The 24,400-nt window shown below is 36.7% G+C and overlaps 2 protein-coding genes across 7 annotated transcripts in view; both read right to left on the bottom strand.

Annotated features, from left to right (window-relative positions):
• Positions 1-16,310, bottom strand: part of CPLANE1 (ciliogenesis and planar polarity effector 1) — a 63,676-nt gene extending 47,366 nt beyond the window's left edge. For 5 of the 6 annotated variants that reach the window (XM_042825756.1, XM_042825760.1, XM_042825759.1 and 2 more), the window contains exons 1-15: positions 16,181-16,310; positions 15,966-16,106; positions 15,004-15,139; positions 14,703-14,822; positions 13,629-13,855; positions 11,843-11,949; positions 11,166-11,322; positions 10,471-10,574; positions 10,112-10,294; positions 6,856-7,105; positions 5,701-5,847; positions 4,106-4,866; positions 1,920-2,104; positions 1,239-1,319; positions 202-366 (exon numbers count right to left, since the gene is read on the bottom strand). In XM_042825756.1, the coding sequence (XP_042681690.1) occupies positions 202-366; positions 1,239-1,319; positions 1,920-2,104; positions 4,106-4,866; positions 5,701-5,847; positions 6,856-7,105; positions 10,112-10,294; positions 10,471-10,574; positions 11,166-11,322; positions 11,843-11,949; positions 13,629-13,855; positions 14,703-14,822; positions 15,004-15,139; positions 15,966-16,052 (2,710 nt within the window). In that variant the 5' untranslated portion in view covers positions 16,053-16,106; positions 16,181-16,310. The remainder of the gene's footprint in view (positions 1-201; positions 367-1,238; positions 1,320-1,919; positions 2,105-4,105; positions 4,867-5,700; positions 5,848-6,855; positions 7,106-10,111; positions 10,295-10,470; positions 10,575-11,165; positions 11,323-11,842; positions 11,950-13,628; positions 13,856-14,702; positions 14,823-15,003; positions 15,140-15,965; positions 16,107-16,180) is intronic. The other variant, XM_042825757.1, reaches the window with a different exon arrangement.
• A 695-nt stretch (positions 16,311-17,005) lies between these two features.
• Positions 17,006-24,400, bottom strand: part of NUP155 (nucleoporin 155) — a 32,714-nt gene continuing 25,319 nt past the window's right edge. The window contains exons 29-35 of the mRNA XM_042825860.1: positions 23,887-24,016; positions 23,521-23,634; positions 22,898-23,018; positions 21,933-22,043; positions 20,582-20,718; positions 19,536-19,636; positions 17,006-18,512 (exon numbers count right to left, since the gene is read on the bottom strand). Of these exons, the coding sequence (XP_042681794.1) occupies positions 18,374-18,512; positions 19,536-19,636; positions 20,582-20,718; positions 21,933-22,043; positions 22,898-23,018; positions 23,521-23,634; positions 23,887-24,016 (853 nt within the window). The 3' untranslated portion in view covers positions 17,006-18,373. The remainder of the gene's footprint in view (positions 18,513-19,535; positions 19,637-20,581; positions 20,719-21,932; positions 22,044-22,897; positions 23,019-23,520; positions 23,635-23,886; positions 24,017-24,400) is intronic.

Below are 24,400 nucleotides of genomic sequence, written 5' to 3'. Positions count from 1 at the left end.
TTTAACAGGTCACACCTTCACTATACAGTGAAAGATGTTTGGCTGCTTACTCACACATCTTTAAAGTAACTTGAAACAAATCAGGCTTCAGTTCAGTGTAAAAAGGAAAGCATTACAATGTGTGTGTGGGTATATAAACTAAATATAAGATTATCCAGACAGTATAACATGCATAACCAGTTTTATGTAATACAAACATACCAGAAAAATTTTCCAACTGATTCACTGAGAGCTGTGATCGCCGTAGAATCTCTCCTACCAGATGATCACAGAGTCCTTGAGCCTCACATAAGTTATAATGATATAGGTGGCAAAATAATATAGCAAGGTAATATCTACTCTGAAGAAAACACGCTCTTTTTCCTCCTGCATTAAAACAGGAAAGAAAAACACACAAACAAACAAAAAAAACCCCAACCAGTCAGAAAAGGAAAAAATAACACCCCAAAAAGTCAGCTAAGGTCTTAAACTTAGTATTCCTCCTCTTCCAGAAACATATCTATACAAACACCTACTCTGAGAAGCTGAGTATAAGTAAGGAACAGTTGTTCTTTGATACACAATCTTCCTTCAAACTATAAGCTACTAGTAAGTTATAATCCATAATGATTTCATTTCTGGAGACCTGGCAGTTTTCTAAACAATACAGTATATAACTGTTAAGAGACAAAGACAGGACAGCTCAAGAAAGCCTATCTTTTAATGAAGGGCTGCCTAAAACACAAAGACATTGCTTTGAGATTCAGAAGGCTTTCAGTATCCTTACTTCCTTCTGCACAATATATTTCTGACAGTAATTAACTAGAAAAACAATTCTTTTGACACTTAGGAAGAAGTTCTGTTCTGTTTCAAAATAACTCCTAAATAAATTCCTGTCACAAATTTTATTTTGCTCTGTTTATCCTCAACCACTAGTACATTTTATTTTACTGTAACTGCCATTGACTTTGTCCATCAGTTTTTCATTGTTACTTTCTTGCTCAGAAGAACACACTTAGGATTCTCCTGTTCTGAATACTCTACAGCTATAGGAAAACAGGTATCGATGCAGAAATGCAAGAACTTTTCTTAACATAACTTTTGGCTGGTCCCTATTCACACACTAACTTAAACTGGAACATGCATCCTTTGCCTGTTTTGCATCTCCTTTTAGGAATCAAGAAAATCAAGAATAACTGCATACAGTGACAATACACACTCTCCCCTCCCATCACCAGCAAAAAGTTTTCATCCCTTACCCTTTGCCTTAATTTCACAAAGACATCTTCTCCAAACATCCACAGATTCTCTGTATGAGCCTAAAAGAAATTTCTCCTCCCCTACAAAAACCACACATGCAATCAATCAAAAATTCTATACAGGTAACATTTTACATCTGTAATCATACACTCACTTCAGAATTACAGGTTTATGACAAGTAAAAGAATACGTACATCTCCAGCAATTTTTAAAATCTATTACATTACACTACATTGAACTGTATGATCAATAGAGGCTGATTGCATTCACATACACTATATGTTCATATACCATGTTCATGTGTTCCATCACACAAAATGACAACAATTTCTAAATAGAAATCCAGTTAAGATAACCATCCTCTTGCCCATTCACCTCAAAAGAAGATATTACAAACCAGACTTAACTTTCAGATTCTCTAGGACATGATTCATAGCAAAACGTCAGGTTGTTTTTTTTTTTTAATTTAGCTTCGCAAGCTCCATAGCTTATAATATAATCTACAGGTGTATTGGTACATGAAGTATAAAGAGAGTTCTGATCAGAATTTTAAGAGAAGTTTAACTGATAACTTATTTTTCAATCTGGTATTCACTGAGTGTCATTGCTTAGACTTAATTTTGTTGTGTACAGTTAACTGTTCAGCTACTAATAGTTGTATTTCTTTCCAAAGTACTAACCAGCTACAGAATTAATCTTGAAGCGTTTTTCTAATATCACTCTTGAGGACTGAAGAGTTGCTTGTGTATGGCTTAAAAGCAATGAGACAACATTTTCTTCTTCTATATTCTTGTGTGCTTTTTTGTTCAGTTGGCTCCAATAACAAACCACTCTTTCATACAAGAATCGCCATAGGGCAATCAACCTGCAGCTCAAGAAGTAAAATATACACAAAAAAAAACAACTAGAGTTCAACTTTTTTCTTTCTTTTGCATTACATATTCATCAAACAAACAAACAAAACAGTTTTTCTGACTACAGGGGAAAAATAAACATTTTTGCCCTGCATTTTGCTTTCTGACCAATAAACAATGGTACGTCTTTGCAAATTCAGAAGAATTAGTAACCTTCAAGCACCAGAACACCAGCTTCAAAGTGATTCCCTGCCTGTCTATACAACAGGGAAATGAAATAACACAGATAAACATCAAAACAGAACATCAGTACCGTTATAAAATCTGGCAAAATATACAACGCAAGCATAACAAGAAGAGCAAAGGCAGACCAGCTGTCTGCAGAGCTTCTATCTAGGGCTACCAATTCCCTATAGCCCAACAGAGTACTATCAAATCTATCAGCTCAGATACACAATAAGCCTGTCAGTAACAGCTGATATGCACTCCTGTGGAGCTGAGAAAGATTACATAAGATCATACTACATCTGCAGTTCTTTCTCTTATCACTTCTGCTTCCAATATTTACAGATATAGAGACAGTCATTGTAATGATTGCATTACTCTGTACTTGCAGTACAATTAACCCAAAACAGGGATTATCGTGTCACAGACAATTGAAAGTGTCCCATCAAATTTACAGTGAGCTTAATTTTATATTTTAAGCTTATTAAATAAATACTTTCCACTACAGGAAGATGAAATTCTTGAGATACAATGCTTCTTAGGCATCTCGTTCAGAAATGAACAGTCTGCTTGAATGATTAACATACTTCTATTAATTAGATACCTGCAGCAGAAAAATATTCAGAAAATAACAATGCTGTCTGGAAACTGTTAGACCAGGACCTGAACCAGTGATTAAGCACCTGGCAAAGAAGACTGGCTAGACCTAGGAGCATAGGTACAAGCAGTTCACCCAGGATCCACCCCTCTCTAAACTCACTTAAGGGCCAGTGGCCGACAGGGAAACATCTTTACTTAGGGATCTCTTCCTTCTGGGAGTTTTCCAGCAAGACCTTATCTTTGAAATGGGGTGAGATAAAATATTCCTTTATAGTTACTGGTATGGGACTTAATACCTTTCTTGAGTTATCCTAAAACTGATCAGAGGCAATTACATACCACTATTTCATACAGTACCAATTCTATTTTCCAAGCAGCAGAACGCTCCAGATGGTTTGTACCATTTCTCTAATTGAATACAAAGTTTGCTAAATAAAACTATAGATACATTACAAGCAAGCAGCCTTTTGGCTTCACTGAGTTCAGAATTTCTGCTTGGGAGGGACTGAGTAACAGACAGTAAAAATACCATGAACTGTGAAACATGCTGTAGGTATGAGCCTTCATCTGCACACATTTCAAGATTATGCCCCCAGCACAAGAAAGCTATACAGCCCTTGAAAAAGGTCCAGAGGAGAGCCACTAAGGTGATCAGAGGTCTGGAGTACCTCTCCTATGAGGAAAGGTTGAGGGAACTGGGCTTGTTTAGCTTGGAGAAGAGACAGCTCTGGGGAGACCTCATTGTGGCCTTCCAGTACTTGAAGGGAGCCACTGAACAGAAGGGGGAATGACACAGACTGATAGTGATAGGACATGGGGGAATGATTTTAAACTAAGACAGGAAGATTTAGGTTGGATATTAGGAGGAAGTTTTTCACAGAGGGTGGTGACACACTGGAACAGGTTGTCCAAGGAGGTTGCAGATGCCCCCTCCCTGGAGGCATTCAAGGCCAGGCTGGATGTGGCTCTGGGCAGCCTGGTCTGGTGGTTGGTGACCCTGCGCACATAGCAGGGGGGTTGAAAAGAGATGACCTTTGAAGTCCTTTTCAACCCAGGCCATTCTATGATTATTACGCTTTCTCACAGAGCATAACAAAAAAAAAACCAACCAAAAGAATGTTGTAATTACTATATAACTGAAAAATACAGTTGTTTTAATATCTCTTTCATGCAAACTTCGTTCATACCTTTTTTCTGTTTTTGACTCGCAGTTCAGTGCTTGAGGATGCTCTCCAAGCACAGATTTCAGTGAGCTGAATTCCTGAGTTGCGCTCTCATCCAGAAATAGAAATACAGGCACAATGAATGAATCAAGCTCCACAAGACTATTAACACCAGGAGATGCAAACAAGTTCTCATACTGTGGTACGCAAGTGCTACTTAGAGTATGAGAAACCATCTTCAAAAGACAGAAGCATGCCAAAAGATTTTTTGAGAACAACTGACCTTGTTTCTGAACAAGCATAAGTTTCAGTGTTTGCAACGTTAGCTTTGCCACATGCCCAGTCATACCGGCTCTTGAATGCCAGTGGAAGACACTTAAACACAGCTGGAAGTATTTTAAAACACAATGAATCCAGTGGGAATTCTTCATAGATTTATTTAAAAATGCATCCTGGTTTAGCGAAGAACATTCTACAAACTGAAGAATGTTGAAAAAATGGGTAATGCAGCTTACTGTGTAATTCAGAAAAGTATCTCTTTCTTCAATATTTTTTGAAATCCCTATCTGCCATGCAGTAATAAGACTCCTCTGAACAGAATTCAGTTCTACTAGTAACGTGTCTTTCTCTTCAGTACTGTCTTTTGCATGAATAGTATCAAACATTGATGCAAATTCTATGTGGCCTTGATCAGCTTTACCAACAAAAGAAAGGACTCTCTGGCTGAAGATGTTAGAAGAGCTATTGTGAAACAGTTTTTCATCATCAGATTCATCTCCATAATCCTAAACCAGGGAAGAAAAAAAAAAAAAAATAACCAAAAGAAGTTTAATTCAAATCTACTACCAGAGCACAGTCTACAAAATCACTACTTACTGATTTTCACAAATAAAAGTTTTATTTGTAAATTGCTTAATTGCTAACACATCTAATCCATTTGCAGTTTCACTAGAGCACTTGTTAAAAATCTTATTTGGAACAGTTATGCAGATAAAAATAAAATTACCAAACTAAAAAAAAAAAGTCACAGCATAGGCAAAGTGAAAACTTATTTTTATTTAGCCTAGAATTAGAGGTAGGATTTTTTTCAGATAACTGTAAAATATAGTATCATTCAACAAAAGCTCAAAAAGTGAAAGCACGTAATGGAATTGAGAAAGGCTGTACAGTGACTTTGATCACAGAGCTGTTTTTGCATAAGATACAGGTAGATTTTTGGAATTGATGAAAGATTTATCTGAAACTAAGAATAGATAAGATTTCCCTAGGATCAAAAGAAATTTCTTAGGATAATATACTGCATTACTGTACCTTACAGCCTCAATATATATACTGTGATGTAATATTTCATTATACAGTGCAGCTGAAGACTTTAAGCTACAAATAGATGTAATTATATTAGTATGCTTTTTTTCCAGAAAGTTTAAAATCATCACTGAAAAAAAAAAGTTGAAAAAACTGCATTCCTTGCTCCTAAACTGAAAATGAGAGCTTATTTTTTTAAATACTTAGTAAGGGCAAATGTACAAAAACTGTTATTTTAGGGGTAAAAAAAATCTTTACAGTTAGAATATGATATGAAGAAATCATTTCATAATTAGAAAAACACGATTATGTACCAGTAAGTCTGTGGCTTTCTGACTCACTTCTGCTGTGTCCTCTTCCAGAAATTTTGGGAAGAAGATGGAGGTATGGTTTTCTGTGTGTTTCAAAAGGCTGTCTTTTAAAGACAACAGGGATCGTAAACACAGATGTCTCCCTTTAGTCTAAAAGAAACAATAATGCAAAACATTATTTGTCTCTAAATCAAACTACACACTTAGGAAATAAAAAAAGGAAACTGATCTCATTTAAGAAGCTTCAGTTTTAAAGTGCCATGCAGAAAGGGAGAACAGGTAAGGAAGTATACATATTCACAGAGAAACAAACTATCACTTGAATACGCTTTGGAATTCTGCATTTTTCTTAGCATCTGGTAACTTCCTACATTGAAAGAATCTGCTTTCCTGATCCCTCAAATAACCCGGCTCGTTAGATAGTGTTTATGTCCTTGCATCTTAATAGCAACATCTCTCCACATTCTCAAATTCTTGCTCACTGTCCTAGCTCATAAGTGAATACCAATATATTCCTCTTCTTCAAAAATTCAAAATTCAAATTTAAAGTCATTTGAAGATGTGCGATATTCCAACAGCAAACACAAAAATTCTCAGTATCTATTATATCACAGAGTTAGTTAATTGGCAACAAATGCAGAACATTTTATTTCAAAGGTTTCTGTTTTCCCAGACTTAGCTCTATTGAGTGGTGATACAAACAAATATTTTAGCAAGCCTTAGTTAACAATATAAATACAAAATAAATACAGGCAGTACTACTTGGACAGCTACTGATTCTCTAAAATAGCAGCAATCTGGGGACAAAGGTTTTACAGAATCATTTCTGCATCATTCTAAAAAGATGAGTAGATCAGAGTTGAGCAGAACCTGTCAACTTTTTGAACCAATTTCACTGTCAAAGAAACTCAGCAAAATTTTTCACAAGTTTCAGAAAGAATATATTGTGACAATTCAGAGTGTGCTCATTTTCTGAAATAACAGATAATAATATTCAGTGTTTTCCAGATCAACTCTATTCTTGAAATGGCTTTCTAACTCAAAAGAATTTATACTAATTTCACAATAAACTGAGGTACTCTGTTTGAAAAACTGCATTTCTATATATATGAAGTTTTATTTTACTTAACAATACATGTGAAAAACTCATAATCCTACCTGAGAGTTCATGAGATTCCTACGGACATTTTCAAGCCGTTGCGTTGAATCAAGCAAAAGGGATTTCAAAAATCCCACTGGTGAAATGTTGTTATGAAATCTTAGCACTGTTATCATGAATCCATCAGAAACAATGAGGTAGGGTAATCTTGAGTGACAAGCAACAGAAAATCTCTGTCTCATAAGATCACTTTCAGAAGCTGAAGATCCAAGTGTCTGACTAGAGTCTTGACACAAAGAGTTGTGCTGTCTAAAATAAGGACATTTCAATATAGGATGTAAAAATCACATGAATAACATTCATTACTAATAATTATTATTAATAGAATAAAGAAGAAATAAACTCGTGTCCTCAGCTCCATGTTCTTCTTGTGCTGGGGGCCCCAGAACTGGACACAGTACACCAGGTGGGGTAAGAGCAGAGCAGAGGGGCAGAATAACATTGCTTGACCTGCTGGTCACGCTTCTCTTGATGCAAGCCAGGATACAGCTGGCCTTCTGAGTTGCAAGTGCACGTTGCTGACTCATGCTGAGTCTTTCATCAATACCTCCAAATCCTTCTCCTCAGGGCTGCTCTCAAGCCACTCTCTGCCCAATCTGTATCTCTGCTTGGGATTGCCCTGACCCAGTGCAGGACCTTGCCCTTGGCCTTCTTGAATTTCATGAGGTTCTAATGGGCCCACCTCTCTCTCAGAGCCTTTCCAGGTCCCTCAGGATAGGATCCCTGCCCTCCAGCATGTGAAGTGCACCACTCAGCTTGGTGTCATCTGCAAACTTGCTGAGGGTCCATTTGATCCCACTACAGAGGTGTTAAACAGCACTAGTCCCAGCACCAATCCCTGATACCTTGTAAGGAAATGTCTAAGTTTTCAAAAGATTAGCACTTTGAATAACACTGTTTATGCTTACAAGATGCTAGTATTTCACTGCAGTTGTGACTTAGTTTATAATTTTTCCTTAAATTCACTGAGTACTATAGAAATACTTAAAGCTGTTTAAGTATTCAATGTTTTTCCCCAATTTGACTTTAAACCTCTGTACCGCACACTCTTTTCTGAGTCTTATTGTGTGTAACAAGCTCTTGAAAATTAAGTCCAACTTTCAGTAGATGTGTATGAAAAATAAAAAACCCTCAAGATTTGAATCTTGAAGTACCTTCAATACGTACCCATAATTAAGGTATTTTAATGCATTTTAGTAAGTGAATTCTTAACCAGACAGTTTAAGAAGGTATTATTATGCTTTTGAATGTTTTCATGAGATACAACATTGTATGTTATTGGACTTTCAGAAATAACAAAGTGAAAAGAACAAAGTAACACAACAATGCAATAATGTATCAGTAATACATCACTGCTTCTTGTTAATAAACACACACTTGCCCTTCACAAACACATGGGTTCGTGAAGGGCAGGTCCTGCTTGACCAACCTGATCTCCTTCTATGATCTAGTGACCCATCTGGTGGATGAGGGAAAGGCTGTTGTGGTCTACCTAGACTTCAGCAAAGCCTTTGACACTGTCTCCCACAGCATTCTCCTGCAGAAGCTGGCAGCCAGAGGCTTGGATGGATACACTCTTGGCTGGGTGAGGAGCTGGCTGGAGGGCCGGGCACAGAGAGTGGTGGTGAATGGAGTCAAATCCAGCTGGCGACCGGTCGTGAGTGGTGGTCCCCAGGGGTCGGTGCTGGGGCCTGTCCTCTTCAATATCTTTATTGATGACCTCGATGAGGGCATCGAGTGCACCCTCAGTAAATTCGCAGATGACACCAAATTGGCTGGAAGTGTGGATCTGCCTGGGGGTAGCGAGGCCCTACAGAGGGATCTGGACAGGCTGGAGAGCTGGGCTGAAGCCAATGGGATGAGTTTCAACAAGGCCAAATGCCGGGTCCTGCACTTCGGCCACAACAACCCCAGGCGACGCTACAGGCTTGGGGCGGTGTGGCTGGAGGACTGCGTAGAGGAAATGGACCTGGGGGTATTGATTGATGCTCGGCTGAACATGAGCCGACAGTGTGCCCAGGTGGCCAAGAGGGCCAATGGCATCCTGGCTTGCATCAGAAACAGCGTTGCAAGCAGGAGCAGAGAGGTGATTGTTCCCCTATATTCAGCACTGGTGAGGCCGCACCTCGAGTACTGTGTCCAGTTTTGGGCCCCTCACTGCAAGAAAGATATTGAGGCCCTGGAACGCGTTCAAAGGAGGGCAACAAAGCTGGTGAGGGGTCTGGAACACAGGGCTTATGAGGAGAGGCTGAAGGAGCTGGGAATGTTCAGCCTGGAGAAGAGGAGGCTCAGGGGAGACCTCATTGCTCTCTATAACTTCCTGAAGGGAGGTTGTAGTGAGCTGGGGGTCGGCCTCTTCTCTCGTGTCATTAGTGATAGGACCAGGGGGAATGGCTTCAAGCTACGGCAGGGGAGATTCAGGCTGGGCATGAGGAAGTATTACTTTTCAGAAAGGGTGGTCAGGCACTGGAATGGACTGCCCAGGGAGGTGGTGGAGTCACCGAGCCTGGGGGTGTTCAAGGAAAGGCTGGATGTTGTGTTGAGGGACATGGTTTAGTGGGAGCTATTGGGAATAGGTGAACGGTTGGACTGGGTGATCTTTTAAGTCTTTTCCAACCTTGGTGATTCTATGATTCTATGATTCTATGATTTTCAATACAGTAAAGTTCAGATTCTATTCTATTTCTTCCAGGTATTCAGAATGTGTTACTTTTTTGTAACCTCTGATCTCCTTTTTAAGGTGTTAACTACAGATTCTTACATCCCTCTATACAACCAGCAGCTGAATTTCAAAATTTAGAAAACTGGAGTACAAATATTAAAAATCTTAGTTTTTAATCATGCACATGTCATTTACAAGATCTGAGATGGAAACATCGCGAAGTTCCGTAAGTAAAATTTGAAAAGAATAGAGAAATATCACTGGATTAAAATAAATGTACATTTTTAGTACTGGTATAAGTTTAGTTTCTTTCCATATCACAAACACATGCTACTTTTAATTACTATCAAATTCAAACAACTGAAATAAAACAAGTCAAATAACATATACTCACATTATCAGTATGCCAATTTTTCATCACGACAAACCCATTACAAGAAATAGAAGAGAACTACGAATGAGAAACAGATATTGAAAGGAGACATAAAAAGTAGAAGACTGAACTTGAAAGATGAAGTTTAAATTTGCAGTAGGTTTGAAAGTGAAGCATGATAATCAGACAAAGATATACAGATATTTTCAAATCCTTTTACCTGTATGTTATTAGTGGATGAATTGGAATAAACTCTGCTGGTCCAAATTCTACAGAGCAGCCAGAAGTAATCAAGGTCAGCAATTCACCCATACCAGTCAACAAAATCAAAGATCCACGCTTTAACATGCAAGCCAAGAAAAGGCTATCAGGGGTCCAACTCATGTCACCGACCCAGTAAGACCTAGATAGGGTAGGAAAAATTTTTTTTTCTGTCAAATCTCTGCATCAAATCTTAGGTTAACTTCGTTAAAATAAACAAACACAAACAAAAACATCCCCCTCAAAGACACAAACAAACAAAAACAAACAAACAAGCAAAAAAGCACAACAAAATCAGAAATAAGATCAATTTCTTACCTGATAAACTTGGATGGGACAGTGCTACTCTTGCTACTGCAACCTTTAACACTACCCGAAATAGTTAAAAAATTCAGGGTGTTTAAAAACAGAATTTGAGTTGCCTAAAATAAGAAAGTAAATGTTAAAAACAAAAACAAGCTATTAAATGTTTACATCAAAATTTTAATTGCTTTAAAAGCAATTTATATCAGCAAGTTACATGCTACATCTGATGTCCTGGAAATACTACTCCATGTCACTGTGCCACCACATTTCAATAATTAATATTATTTAGATTATTAATTAGTTTGTATATCTACTTCTACATTGAAAAGTAGTTAAAGACTGATTACATATTGAGTATATAATATATATATATTTTTATTCTATTTTACATTTTTTTCTAAACTCTCAAAATGCAACTTTTCCTGTTTTGTTGGTGAATAACTGAAGGTTTTAAAGACTGTGTTCTCCCATCCCTGTATGCTAAACACCACACAGCATTAACACTAAAAACTGCATCAGGATTTGGCTCAGATTTAACCTGTCATTTATTAGGAGGAATAACAGAATTTCATGCCTATCAATATCAATATGAATATAATCACATGTACCAATATGAATCTTGAAAATCCCATCTAAAATTTGTTATTAATTTCCTTTTACCAGACTTAGTTCAAGTGCAACTATTAATTACTGCCTATTATTCATACCTTAGGATCAATTTGGTTAACAGCTACTGCAAGAAAGAGTCCATCTCTTGCAAACGCAGACAGCAAAGCTCCTCTTGACTTTATAGATACACACTGAGGCACTAAATTAACAAGAGAACAAGTCTGCTGTACCCAGTGGATCTGGTATGGCGAAGAACTGAATTTCAAAAAAACAAAAACAAAACAAAACAAAAAAAAAGAAGAGATAATTCAGATATCCCAAGTGGAATGACTCATACATTGTAAATAAAACATGACAGACAAAAACATGAAACATGCACAAGAAAAAAATCCTACTAATTTCCTTATTAAACCTTACAAATTAGAAGAATTTATAAAAGTTTAAGCAGATTTTTATGGAATAGAAGTTTATGTTAATACATAGAACAGTTAAACATAGATCCATGCTACAGAACTAAGACTAGCATTCTAGCCAGGAAATTGCTCAGACAGCATACTGAGATCTAACATAGGACTACTCAATAGTATGAATATGAAAATAAACTGTATGCTATTCTAAATAAAAAAACTAAGAAGATTTGAAACATGACAGAAACAAAAGAGATTACAAAAACTAATTGCAAGTGAATGTAAATGCAGTTCTGAAATCTCACCATAAAATACATTTAATACAATCTTTCTCTTACGTTAGTGAACTTAAATAACTATGAGTGTACCTGGCATATTTAAAGCCATTTTCAAGCCAGCGAAGAATCAAAAATGTTAAAACCAAACACTCGTCAGAGTAAAACACAAAAGAGCACAAACAACAATCACCTAGTACCTGGGAAGAAAAAGAAAGACAAAATAAACTCCAGATCCTGGTTGTACATTAATGTACTTTTACATTAATCAAAATAGATACTAGGTTAAAATAACAAAATACTGTAATTCATAAGTTTAAGGAAGACAAGAATATAATAGGCTAGACGAACTTTGACCTGATCCAGCAAGGCCGTTCTTACATTGTCATTAAATTTCATACAAAATGAATGATGAAATGCATATGAAACAAAGAGCCAATCATCACTCACTCTAGCTTCTGCTGCTCAAACTTACTCAAGAGATGAGATGATTATTTTCATGTGGGAATGACCAACCCCCACCCCACATGCAGCCCAGCTCCAGCCCCGCACCACCTGCAGCTCTGCCTGCCAAGCAGCCCAGCCTGGCCCCACAGTGGCCAAACATTGGTGTGTGATGAGCACTGCCTGAGCTGCAGCCGGGGCGTGAGGAGGGTACAGTGCAGTGCAGCTCAACTGACAGCAAAGAGTTGTGTGCCTTTTGGTTCACTGGCTGAACACAGTCCTGTGAGCAGCAGAAAATACACTGCCATGCTTCCCCTTTTTGATAAAAGCACTTGAGAACAGGCTTCAAGATTGCTGAAAAATAATCCTCATTTTTTGGTCTATCTGTAACTCCACTTTCAATTGACATAAATACATGACCTGAGAATTTTCAAATGGAGTGCATAGAGCTGCAGTCAGACATTCAATTCAAAAATCTGAGGACTCTTTCGTAAACCCCATCATACCAGAGAAGAACATCCCTCCCTTCACAATCACGCCTTATTCGTGTCATCACTTTTTGGCAGTACGCACATTGGTGACCAACTGTTTTCAAGGCTGAAGTACCAGAGGAGTAAAATTTCATCAAAAATTTCCTGAGATCAAAAATTCCATCAAAAATCCTTGAGAGCTCACTAAGAATTGCAGGCACTGTCATGGAACCAGGGGTTGATGCATTAGCTTCACAAAATCAAGTCATGTATCCCACTAGTTCTGCGTTGCTCTTTTTTTTTTTTAAGAAAATATAAAAGATTAAAATAAGTTTTATTATTTATATACTTGAACTGTTTAACATACTTTATGAGGGTTGCTCAAAATACAATGCCTGCCATTTTATAACACCGGCCCGTGGTGTCCGAGGCAGATGTCGGTGTTAAGGCAGTGGAGGCTGAACCTTCCCACCAATACTCTGCTACATATGGTTGCCATGAGATAGATGGCAGCAGAGGGGCAGTCTGACATGGAAGTGCAGATGAAGGTGTGCCACTGAATTCTTCCATGCAGAAAAAATGGCATCCACTGACATTCATTGACACTTATGAACATTCATGGAGACCAATCAGTGGTTGCGAGCACAGTTTCAGCAGTGGTGACAGCAACAGTGGGTCCCCTTTGCTGGTGCAGATTTTTACTAGCACAGCATATAGGTTCCTATTTGTTGATGATGAAAGTGCACAGCTAGTGGTTGTGACTACACTGAAAAATAATGCCTGGTAGCTGAGATTTTGCTCTATCGAATAGTGTTACTGCACTCTTTATTTCAGTTGTAATTTCCATGGAAATAAATAGGAGGCATTAGTTTCAAAGCAGCCCTGTGTATGCAGCCCAAACCTATTTCTGTTCAATTACTGTGGCCCAGGCAAGCCAAAAGGCTTTTTTTTTTTTTTTTTAATACCTCATTTTGTAAGAAAGCAGCATGAACTCCAATTTCTTTTTCTTCAGTAGAAGGCAACATGACTGATTCAGTAGGCAAAATTTGAGTCCACCGCCCAGAAGACTTTTTAAAAGAGAGTGTGTTTCCATATTCTGTACTCTCCCACAAAAAGACACAAGCTGTAGGAGTAGTTAATAGTGCCCTTCTGCCATCTCCAGACACATACAAATACAATCTCATCAAACACTCTAGAAAAAACAGTAAACACCAGAATTATTTTTGATCCTTTGCTAGATTTAGACTTAAAAAGAACAGGAAAATTACTTTCACCTCTATCATAAAAAATTCAAGTGCTTCCTTAAGTACCTCTGATTTCCAACCTCATCATTAATGTTAGACCTTTGCCAGCAGCAAAGTCAGAGGGGATGCCTGTTCTTACGGATTTTGTGTTATCTTCCCCAGGACACTCAACCATCAGAAATGGTCTTTCCCAACCTACCCCTCCTATGAAAACTACAAATAAATGCATAAAAGCCCTGCTTTTTTATTACCCTCAACTCCTAAATGCATGTATTCCTCAAAATAACAAATCGCTTCTACACTACTTCATTTTCTAACCTGATGTCAGTGAGATTATCCAGTAACGTGATATTTAAATGATATGCAACTTAGTACTAAATTTGCAAATATATGCCTTCGTAATAGTCTCTCTAATCACTGCTTATCAGAAAATCCTACCTAGAAAATAAACCTAAAATGATGCAGACAGCAGTTAAATCAGATGTATATCTTCTCCAAGGTATTTATCACTAAATAAAGAATATTTTTCTACAATTGATAACTAACCATTGCAAACAAAATACAAACTGTACTTAAAAATGGATGACAGTTTATACATTTTTTTGCATTTAGAAATCTGTATTATTTAAGTAACAAAAAGGACATTTGTCACAGTCTAGTTTGCAGACAAGTGATAGAAATGCAAAACAATACTAGGATACTAGTACTTCTAACTAGGACACTAGCTTTTAATTTGTGCAAGAACAAGAGAGACTTTTGCCTCATTTTTCAAAAGACAAACTGAAAAACACTTACCTTGTGCTGCTGCAGCAACCTTCCTGGACTCTTCAATTGCTGGTATTATTGTTAAACAGTCCTGGTCTTTATTCCAAAGAAATAACTCTCCTGTTGTAAGTAATCCTGCCAGCCAAGCGCCTGCACTCATAAGGGAGAGATATTTTGAAGCACATTATTATGAAGAACTTAAAATTGCTTTCCATTGTAGCCACAGTTCTAAAGCTGAAAGTGAACTGGAATATATTTCAGGTATTATACCTTTCTTAATTGTTAAAACTAAACATACTGGGTTTATAATACATGAAACAGTATACTTAACCATTTTCTGATGTTGTTAAGACAACCACATTTTTTAACAATGATTGCAGCTGGGGAATTTTCTTCTTTGTCTTCCCTGATGCAAGATTAATTTCATTTATACGTTTATCATCTAGAAGAAAAACAGCTTCTTTTTCCTGTTAAAAGAAAAGAGCATTTTAAAATAATTTCTACTCAGCCTGTGAAACATTAAAGAAAGACATAAATGTGTTAGAAAAAATAATGAAGAGGGAATGAGAGAAAGAATGTTACAGCTGTGATTATCATATTAACTTCATTCTTTGGTATATTTGCTTTACAGTATAACACAACAATCCTTATATATTCCTTCCAACTTGAGATATGATTCAAGGATCATACGTAGCATCAGTTTCTTTTGATGTCATTTCATTTTGACAGATTTTAAATTATTAAACAAAACTTACAATCATTACTAAAAAGTTCTTCAAAATATCTCAACTGAACCACATGCCAACAAACGCAGACACCCGTTCCCTCATCCTGTCCTGTTTAAAGTCAGAGTTTTGCCACTGCTTTCAAACAGAGTGGGCCTTAAATAGTTTACCTAATTAAACAGAAATCGTACATTACAGAAAGATAAAATCCAGCCTCATCTTAGCAAAAAGGTTTAATAAAGCATCTTTCTACACATACAGCAGGGAATGGGAAAATGCTTTTGTTCAAAGTTTTCAATGATGTACTTTAAAAAGAAAGGATATGAGAAACCAGAACCACCAAACAACAGACTCCAGTGTGAGGCACATCTTGTGAAAGACTCACATCTTATCATCCAGCCTCAAGACCAAGTTGGAAGACATCACTTTTATTTTCTGCGACCCTTAACTGCAATGCATTCAAATTAACCCCTTTTTTACCCCCCCTTTCCGTAAAAAGAGTGTTACATAATGAAAAGATGTCTACTCCTTAAAGAAAGTTATTTCAGTTACACTTCTTTACACTCACCTGCCCGATCCAGGCAATGCGAGTCCACGGTTTTTTTTGTTTGATAGACGTAGACACGAGAACGTCTAGCTTGACCTCCATTCTCATTAAACCTCTAGGTAACCATTATAAAGAAAACCAAATAATGCCTTCCCCACATGCCTAAAGAGATATGAAAAAACACGTTTTCATTCTTTTCAGAGGACCTTTCCAAACGAACCCCTGCTTCCACTCACACAGCTCACTGGCAGTTCAACCATACAGGTTACACACTTCGTTCCACAAGGAGCAGAGACAAACGAGCGCGGAAACACCAACGCAAACGGCCGCCAACGGCTGCCGTGCCAACGGACCGCGCGGGCACAGCGCACCACACAGGCGCGGCCTCTCCACCCCGCCACCGCCTCCTCCGTGACGAAAGATCCCGCGAGATCATCGCGAGAGCGCCGCGCCACTGCGCCCCGCCTCCGTCCTCTTCGCTGCTGCGTTCCACAGCAGAGCGCGGGAAGTGTGAAAGGGAGGCTGCCGGGGAGGTGCTCGGCAGAAAGTAATGGCGGCACTAAGGGCCGCGGTAAAGGTGCGCGGTGGGATGGGCTGACTGCTGCACCACGTGACTTTAGTGGAGTTTCCAACCCTAACGGTCCTATGATTCCGTACTGAAATTACATGCAACAAAAGTATCCAAGGTGACACTTGATGCTCTTCGAAATTCCTCTAGCATGTCACTATAGAGGCATTTGTACTATATAAACTCTAAAAAAAGCCTGATTTGTGTCACTTCGCAGCCCTTCATCCCTTTGCCCAGGTCTGAAAACAGCTATCGGATTACAGAAGTTTACAGAATTCCCAAAATAGCAGATTACAGCAGATTACAGAGTGTGGTTCAACACACAGGGCAAACACAGCAGTATGCCACCAGAAGTTAAACGGGTCAGGCAAGAGTTGGCTCATCACTCCTATGGGGTATGAACAAAGCTGCAGCCAGACCAAGGTAAGTATTCTAGAGAAACTAGTTCCTCTGTTTAAACACTTTTTGAATGAACTTCAACACTGACACTGGCTTGGAAAAGCCAATATTAAGACTTCATCTTTATTTTGGTTTAATAATAAGTAAAAAAAAAACAACAAAAAACAAAAAACAAAAAACAAAAAACAAAAAACAAAAAAAAAAAAAAAAACCAGAATTATTCCAATTTACGTAACACTTTACTGGGTGCAGGCTATAGAAACCCACTAGAATGGACCAGGCAGTTTTTAATGACATTTAACAGTTATACTTTCAACAAAACGCTAGGCTACAATAACAGCTGGTAGTAAAAGTCACAAATAGTTAACCTGCATGTGAATGAGTATCTTAACTCACAACTTTTTTTTTCCTATTTCTGAACACTTGTGGTATGTATATCAATTACTCATTCTGCTGGAAAAAAAAAAAATACATTATCTACTCCGCATGCATAAACAAATTTCCTTCTCCTTTACCTCTGATTTACATTAAAAGTTACTTGCGTTAGAAAGTTATTTGCAAAAAGTACCCACATAAACTGGTAATTTATTGTGCATGGTATACAGTTTATGTTAGCAGATACGTATTACAACTCATGGCAATGAAACAGGGACAAAACATAAATTTATTTGTAGAGTGAAATTTTAAAGGTTAGGAAGCATGAAATCAAGATAAGGCACAGATGTTGCTCATTTTAAGGAACATATATCATTTGGTGCTTGTGTCCACATACTGAAGGTGTAAGTCATTACTTTTTTTTTTTTTTTTTAAACAGACAAAACATGTTTATTAAAATGGAGTAGGGAAAATGTTTCCTTTCACTTGCAGTGTGAATTTGGTTGCTAATTTCTGCACTTTTAGTGATAATGAAAGTGATAATAATGAAGCAACGAGCATTTTTTTTTATTGAACGACTTGCCAATAACGCCCAGCTAGTTATGTTTGAATCACTAGTCCCTGATCTGTTTACAAACTGACTCCACCAGCACATACATTTATCACATTCTTGCCTTTCTCAGTTGTCATTTGTTTTATTACTTGTAAAACAGATGTAAAGTAAGTTATAACTCTTGCTTTTGTCCATTACCTTACGTTAAACAAAGAATAAAGAAAATATTTTCCAAATATTTTTAGTTTTCACGAGAAAAAACATACAACGTACTTTATTTCAATAGTATAAAAAATGAGCTCTTCTGTAATTAAAAAATGTGGTAGTAGCAAAAGAAACTATTTTCCACATTTGCGTTCCACAAACTGTAGGTACGTTCAGACTAACAGGCAGGCCACATAATCAATAATTGGCAGGACATGCAACTGTCTTATAAATTCAGTGAGCATTTGTTCTTCCAAAGATACAGTGCAGACACCTGAGATTTCATTTCACAGTACGTTTAATCTGTGCGATTTTTACTGTACTGGTCAATCAGTGAAGCCGCTCTAACTTAGCCTGCAGTGATTTAAAATTCCCAGTGGTAGTCTGCACTGTTAGTGTTGGGCTCATAGACTGAAGTTCAACCAGGTAGCAGCTAACAGCATCCAAGCAAACATTCGTGAATCGCCGCCTGTGAAGAAAACATAAAACTCAGGAGAATAGTTTCTGGATATGAGAATTCTTCCAAAGTAGAAGGTAAGCTTAACATTTTAATGGAATAATGTTTCAGTAGGGCATTTCAGCTACTTTTAATTATTTCGCTCTTATAAGAAATGGTTTTGTAAGCCTAGTGCTTGTAAACCAGCTATAATGGGACAATAAATGAATCAAATTTGGTATATATTCATAATACTCACAAATTCTAACAAGATGGAATAGTTACCGTACAAGGAGAAAAAAGGAAGGCAGATAAACTAGATATTTGAACAGAGTATTAGCATGTGTATTTTTCAACGCAATTACAAAAATTGATCTTAAAAAGAGTTAGAATGACATCATCTAATTCTGCTCTTTTTTTCTGAGGCAGGATTACAATTTTTTACAGTCCATTCACAAAAACTGTAAACACTAAAGATTCTACAGACTACAGGAAATTTATTGAACGACATTAACTATTCTTTCAGTTAGCACTTTTTTCCAATACCAAATTGAAAGCTAAATTTTAGTCTTGGAGAATGGTTAATCACCAGCCTTTTAAAAACAACTTGGGAAGATTCATACCCATATTTAGTCTTCTACAGGATACAAAACCTGGTTGCTTTCCATCTTTCTTCATGAAACGTTACACAGTTTCATTAAAAAAAAAAAAAAAAAAAAAAAGGACCTATTTTTTGCTCTTCCACACTATTTCCAGATTCCCTCCAATTTGTCTGTAGTGCTTCTTAAAGTACATTGCCAAAAATTTTACAAAATATTACTGTCTCTCCTGAATCTGCCACTGAGAAAATTAATTTTTATTGAGTCAGTTTTATAGGGAAGACCCTACAAGTTCTCACTAGCTGATAAAAAATTAGGAGTCTTGGAAATTACTACCTGAAAACAAACACTAAAAATTCACCCAGAAGAAAAGCTTTGGAAATAGCAGAAGTGCCCTGCTTTAGGATATTTATATATTTTACTATATACTTCATTAGGATATAAATGCTCTTTTTACCTCATGAGTACTCTGCTTGGATCTTGTACATATCCTGACAATAACACATGAATACACTCCAAAAGATGCAAGGGCTTTTTCATTCTATTCCAGTAGGGATCCTAAAAGAGATTGCAAATTATTAAGATTAATATTAATGAAAAAAAACCAAACAAAACAGATCAACAGATGCATACAAATGGTTAGCTTTGATATTCATTCACTGTAACAAAAATCAAAGGTAAGCAGGACTTCTATCTTAACCAACATTAAATCTGTATTTTGAGGACTGTTTTGAAGTTTTAATACTAAAAACTTCCAGAAATTTAACTCAGTTTTCCATTATCTAGGATTCTGTAAAGTTAAGAGATTTTAGAAAGTTTTGCATTCCTTACATTAAGGGACTCACGTGAAAAGAAACCATTCAATGTTTTAATTCAGAAAGCTCGTTTTAAAAAGCAAAATTTAAAAATACAAGTCTTTGTTAATTATGCCTATTGCACTGACTATACTGATGACACAGCAAATTTTAGTCATAAGTAGGAAAGAAATGAAATTAATACATTCAAAATTTGGCATTCCTTCTGCAGCATAACAATTCTAATCCTACTTAATTCTAAATCACAGAATCACAGAATCACCCGGGTTGGAAGGGACCTCAAGGATCATGTAGTTCCAACCCCCCTGCCTAGCAGGGCCACCAAACACACACATTCAGATCAGGTTGCCCAGGACCCCGTCCAACCTGGCCTTAAACACATCCAAGGACGGGGCATCCACAACCTCCCTGGGCAGCCCGTTCCAGGGCCTAACCACTCTCCTTGTAAATCAGATTTAGGTGAAGTAAAAAATTGACAAAATCTAAACAATTTTTCTTATACTTCAGAGCTGAAGTGTATAAAATCAACAGAAGAAAAGCAGCACTAGAAGTCCTTGAGTGAAAAACAGGTAACAAAAGCTGTGAAGCTGATATTTTGGTATAATCACACTTAATACTATTTTATGTTTTCTGCCGGTTAGACTTTGACAGCAGCTGAACTTTTTATGTGTGTGGCTATTTTCCTTACCCGTGCTTTAAACAACTGGTCATAAACTTCAAGCAGCCTTGGCAATGGCACGCCAATTTCTTGCATGGTGTACGTTACAAAACCTACATCCCAGTTCAAAGCACAGACTTGTTGCTCTAGAAACTGCACCAAAAAATCTGGAGGAAAAATAAAATGGGATACTTAGACTCCAACTGTTAATGGCAGTTTAACAAAAAAGGTCATTCAAAAGTTAGTTGCTCCATGTCTGATTTTCTGTCTTTTGCATCCTTGTAGGCACCTTTCACCTGTGAAGCATATACAAGTTTCCTCCAATCTGTATAAGGAAAAGGATATGTAATTCCTAACTAGCTCCAAAGATGGTTTTAAGCTATCAGCAGTGCATGAGAGGAATTACTCAGACTGAACTCATTATTGTAATCGATACTAAACTATGTTATTAAGAGAAGTTCATCAACCTTTGCTTCAGCACAAAACACATTACCATTTCATTTGCTAGCACAGTTAGCTCTATATGCAAAACCACATCTTTATCATGTTTAAGCATCAGTAATAATAATTTGATACTGTAAAAAAAATTGTAGTAAGATAGTTTCCTGATTTTTATATAACATCACATTGTCAGAGTGTCTGAGCATCTCAAAAGCAGAAAGAACCTCCAAAAGACTCAGAGATCTTCTGAATTCTGATTCTGAATTTGCCTCTGCAGTAACAGATGCTTCAACAGACAGCAGACAAATGTGGTGACTTAAGATCTTGTTACATGTGTACATAAATACACATTTTGACTTGGTACTTTGATACAAACAGACCTAATTACTTTGTGACTTTCATAGCCATCCAAATTTAACTGTTGCTGCCCCATAAGCTTCATTTACTTCCAATTCATCATAGAAACCTGCAAAGTCTGCTTAAATTTAGGAAAAACTACAACTGTAAAACTCATAATGGTTTTGCAAACACAATAATACAGTATTTACAAGATTAGAGGCAACAATTTCTACTTCTCATCTTCTCAGTCCCTCATCAAAGTTACTATAACAATGAACTTGTTTTAAGAACAATGCTTTTGTTTCTAATTTCTTGGATAAAAAGGAAAGGTGCCACCTAACTACCATGAAGATCAGCTCCGTTACTACTACTGGTTGAAATAACGCATTGCTTCACCAGATAAAGGAAAAATTTCACAACAAAATATGTCAATTAAGTATTACAAGCAGGAATAAAACTATCGGCATTCTTTCTGTTTATAAGATTAAAAAAAAAAAAAGTGAAATTTCTTACGTTACAGCCTTTTTAAAGTGGCCAGAAAAATGTGAGACCCATTCATGTAATATGTATATTTATATGCTATGCAGGCTAAACCACTTGCCTAAAGGAAAGTAACGAGGTGTGCCAGCATATATCTTTCCAAGCAATGCCATCTTTAGACTAAGTGCTTGCATTCTGTCAGCAGGGCTCAGAGACACACTGTCACTCAACTCTGAAAGAAAAAAAAATAATCAATGAGATGTTTAGAAAAATAAGAAGTTCCACATTATGGATAACCATCCGGAGATACTTAAATTTATTTCAGCACTACAAAAATACTATCCTACATATGTCAAAGCAATGTCAACATACTTAAGTGAAAGCATGAATGCATGTATTTTCAAATATTTCTACGTTTCCTTAAGTTGCATACAATTCTACTTAAAAAAAAAAAAAAAAAACAACCAAAACTACACAGCTTTTTTCTCAAATCACTGCCAGCGTTGTTCGCTCAATGGAAACCTTGGTACAGAATCCAAGAAAAAAAAAAGGGGGGGGGGGAGGGGAAAGAGCAAATTATGCGCTTGTGACACAAATGGAGACAAGATTATCACATGTGAGTAGCCAGGCTTGCCAAATAATGCCCAGGACTCTGCTCCTCTACACATAAATGAAAAAAACACTGCTACCACTGCTGTCAGTGTTACAAAATCCCCTTAAAATTCTTTAGTTCTTACCATTTTTTGCCACTTCTCATTTTAATTGGAATTTCCTACTACTGAAACCTTCAGATAAAATGTCAGTTATGCTGAATTCCATACATAAGGGGAACTTAGAAAATGTTAACATGGAACAACATTTAATACCTGGAATTGGTAATTCAAGCCACTAATTCAATACGTTCAACCTATACACTTCACACATTCAAACCAAAGGTATAAACTTTAATGGATTATACCTATCAAATATGTTAAAGAATTCCAGAAGAGATGAACCAGTACCAATGCTTAATCAGCCTTAAAAGCTTTAATTAAACTGTTTTCCTATAATTCTAGCTTATACCAGTCTTGGTCCATTAAGACTTACCTTTCTCAATGATCTCCTGCCAGAGAGTTTGCACTAAGATAGGATCAGAATGACCTGCACAATGTATAATTGCAAGCTTACACTCTGAGAGCTTAAAAGGGTCAGCAAATTCTCCATAAAGCTGAAGAAATAATAATAAAAAAAAAAAGAAACCAGGTTTCACATTTCAAGTGTAGTAAAGAGAAAACTTGAAAATTTTTAAAATCAATTTTTCCACATCTTATATGGTAGACATATGTTATATAGAAAAAGCATACTTTAAGTAACTGTTGTCAAATGCAACATTAAAATAACTTTTCATTTAGTGTAAGTAGATTAACTTCTTACATATAATCCCTATTTTTCCATGAAGATACAATTAACAATGCTGTTTTTCACTATGATGCTCCAATAAATCAAGAACTCTGAAGCTCAAAGAAGAAAAAACACAGGGAAGAAATTGAAGTACAGAAGACAGAAGGAATATCAAGAAGAGGAAGTCTAACATACGCATTCTGAGAGACTAGAAATGCCTAACTATCTCTCACATTTTCTGCTCAGCACTAGATCACTCTTTGCAGAGCATCCCCTTTAGCCCCCAAATATGACAAACTGACATTCAATGCAAAGAAATTTCTAACTACCTTTGTTATATCCATCAGTTCAGCATCAAGCTGGGAGATTGCATCCTGCACTGAAGAATGATGGGAATACTGCCGATGTAATGTTTCTTGTATCTGAAGCTGGATCCTCGCGACCTTGCATAGAAACAAGTTCAAAATTGGATTAAAATAATCAAATCTGAAGAAAACACTCAGTATTAACTTTACCTTATTTAAATATAGATGTGCTACTGTCTTACCCAAGATTATAAACTGCTTAATTTAATCACATTGGGAGCAAAGTATGGAAAACAGTTTTGGCAGATTTGGTAAAAAAATAAATGTCATGTGCTAGTGAGATCAAATGCAATAATACAAAGAAAGTGTAGCTAAAATAAATTGTCTTACATCCATTTTCTCTTCTAGTTCATGTAAGAATTCCCCATCTGCAGCTATAGAAGATATGGCAGTGGAACTTTTGGCACTCAAGATAGCACGTGCAATGTATTCAAGACGCTGCTGAAGAGAAATTTCTGTGCTGCAAAGCAAATATTATAATGCAAAATGAGTTCCTAATAAAATTATCAGAGTTAATTATACTGTAACTAGACCCTGCAAGTTAGCTAGCACTCATTCTTGATCTTACTGAGTCATGCAAAAAATTTAACTGGAACCATTTAACACTTTCTTCATGCTGGCAGTTACTGTGTTCTACTCCATCAGCTGCTCTATACTTACACTGCTGCATTATAAAATTCTGCATCAGAAATTACTTCTTCACACATCATACTTAAAACAGGAAACATATTGTATGTATGATACATAAATTAAAATTTTTTTGCAAAAAAGACGTGGGTCAAAAGCTAATTCAGATTTTTTTAAAACAGCAAATGAATAAAAAAAGGCATTGACCTTGGCTTTA

The sequence above is a fragment of the Centrocercus urophasianus genome, unplaced genomic scaffold, assembly GCF_019232065.1.
Source record: "Centrocercus urophasianus isolate 14NV4802_14NV808 unplaced genomic scaffold, USGS_Curo_1.0 seq_25, whole genome shotgun sequence".
Taxonomy (NCBI): domain Eukaryota; kingdom Metazoa; phylum Chordata; class Aves; order Galliformes; family Phasianidae; genus Centrocercus; species Centrocercus urophasianus.
Note: the sequence above shows the minus strand (reverse complement) of the source record. Positions and strands in the feature narration are given on the sequence as shown.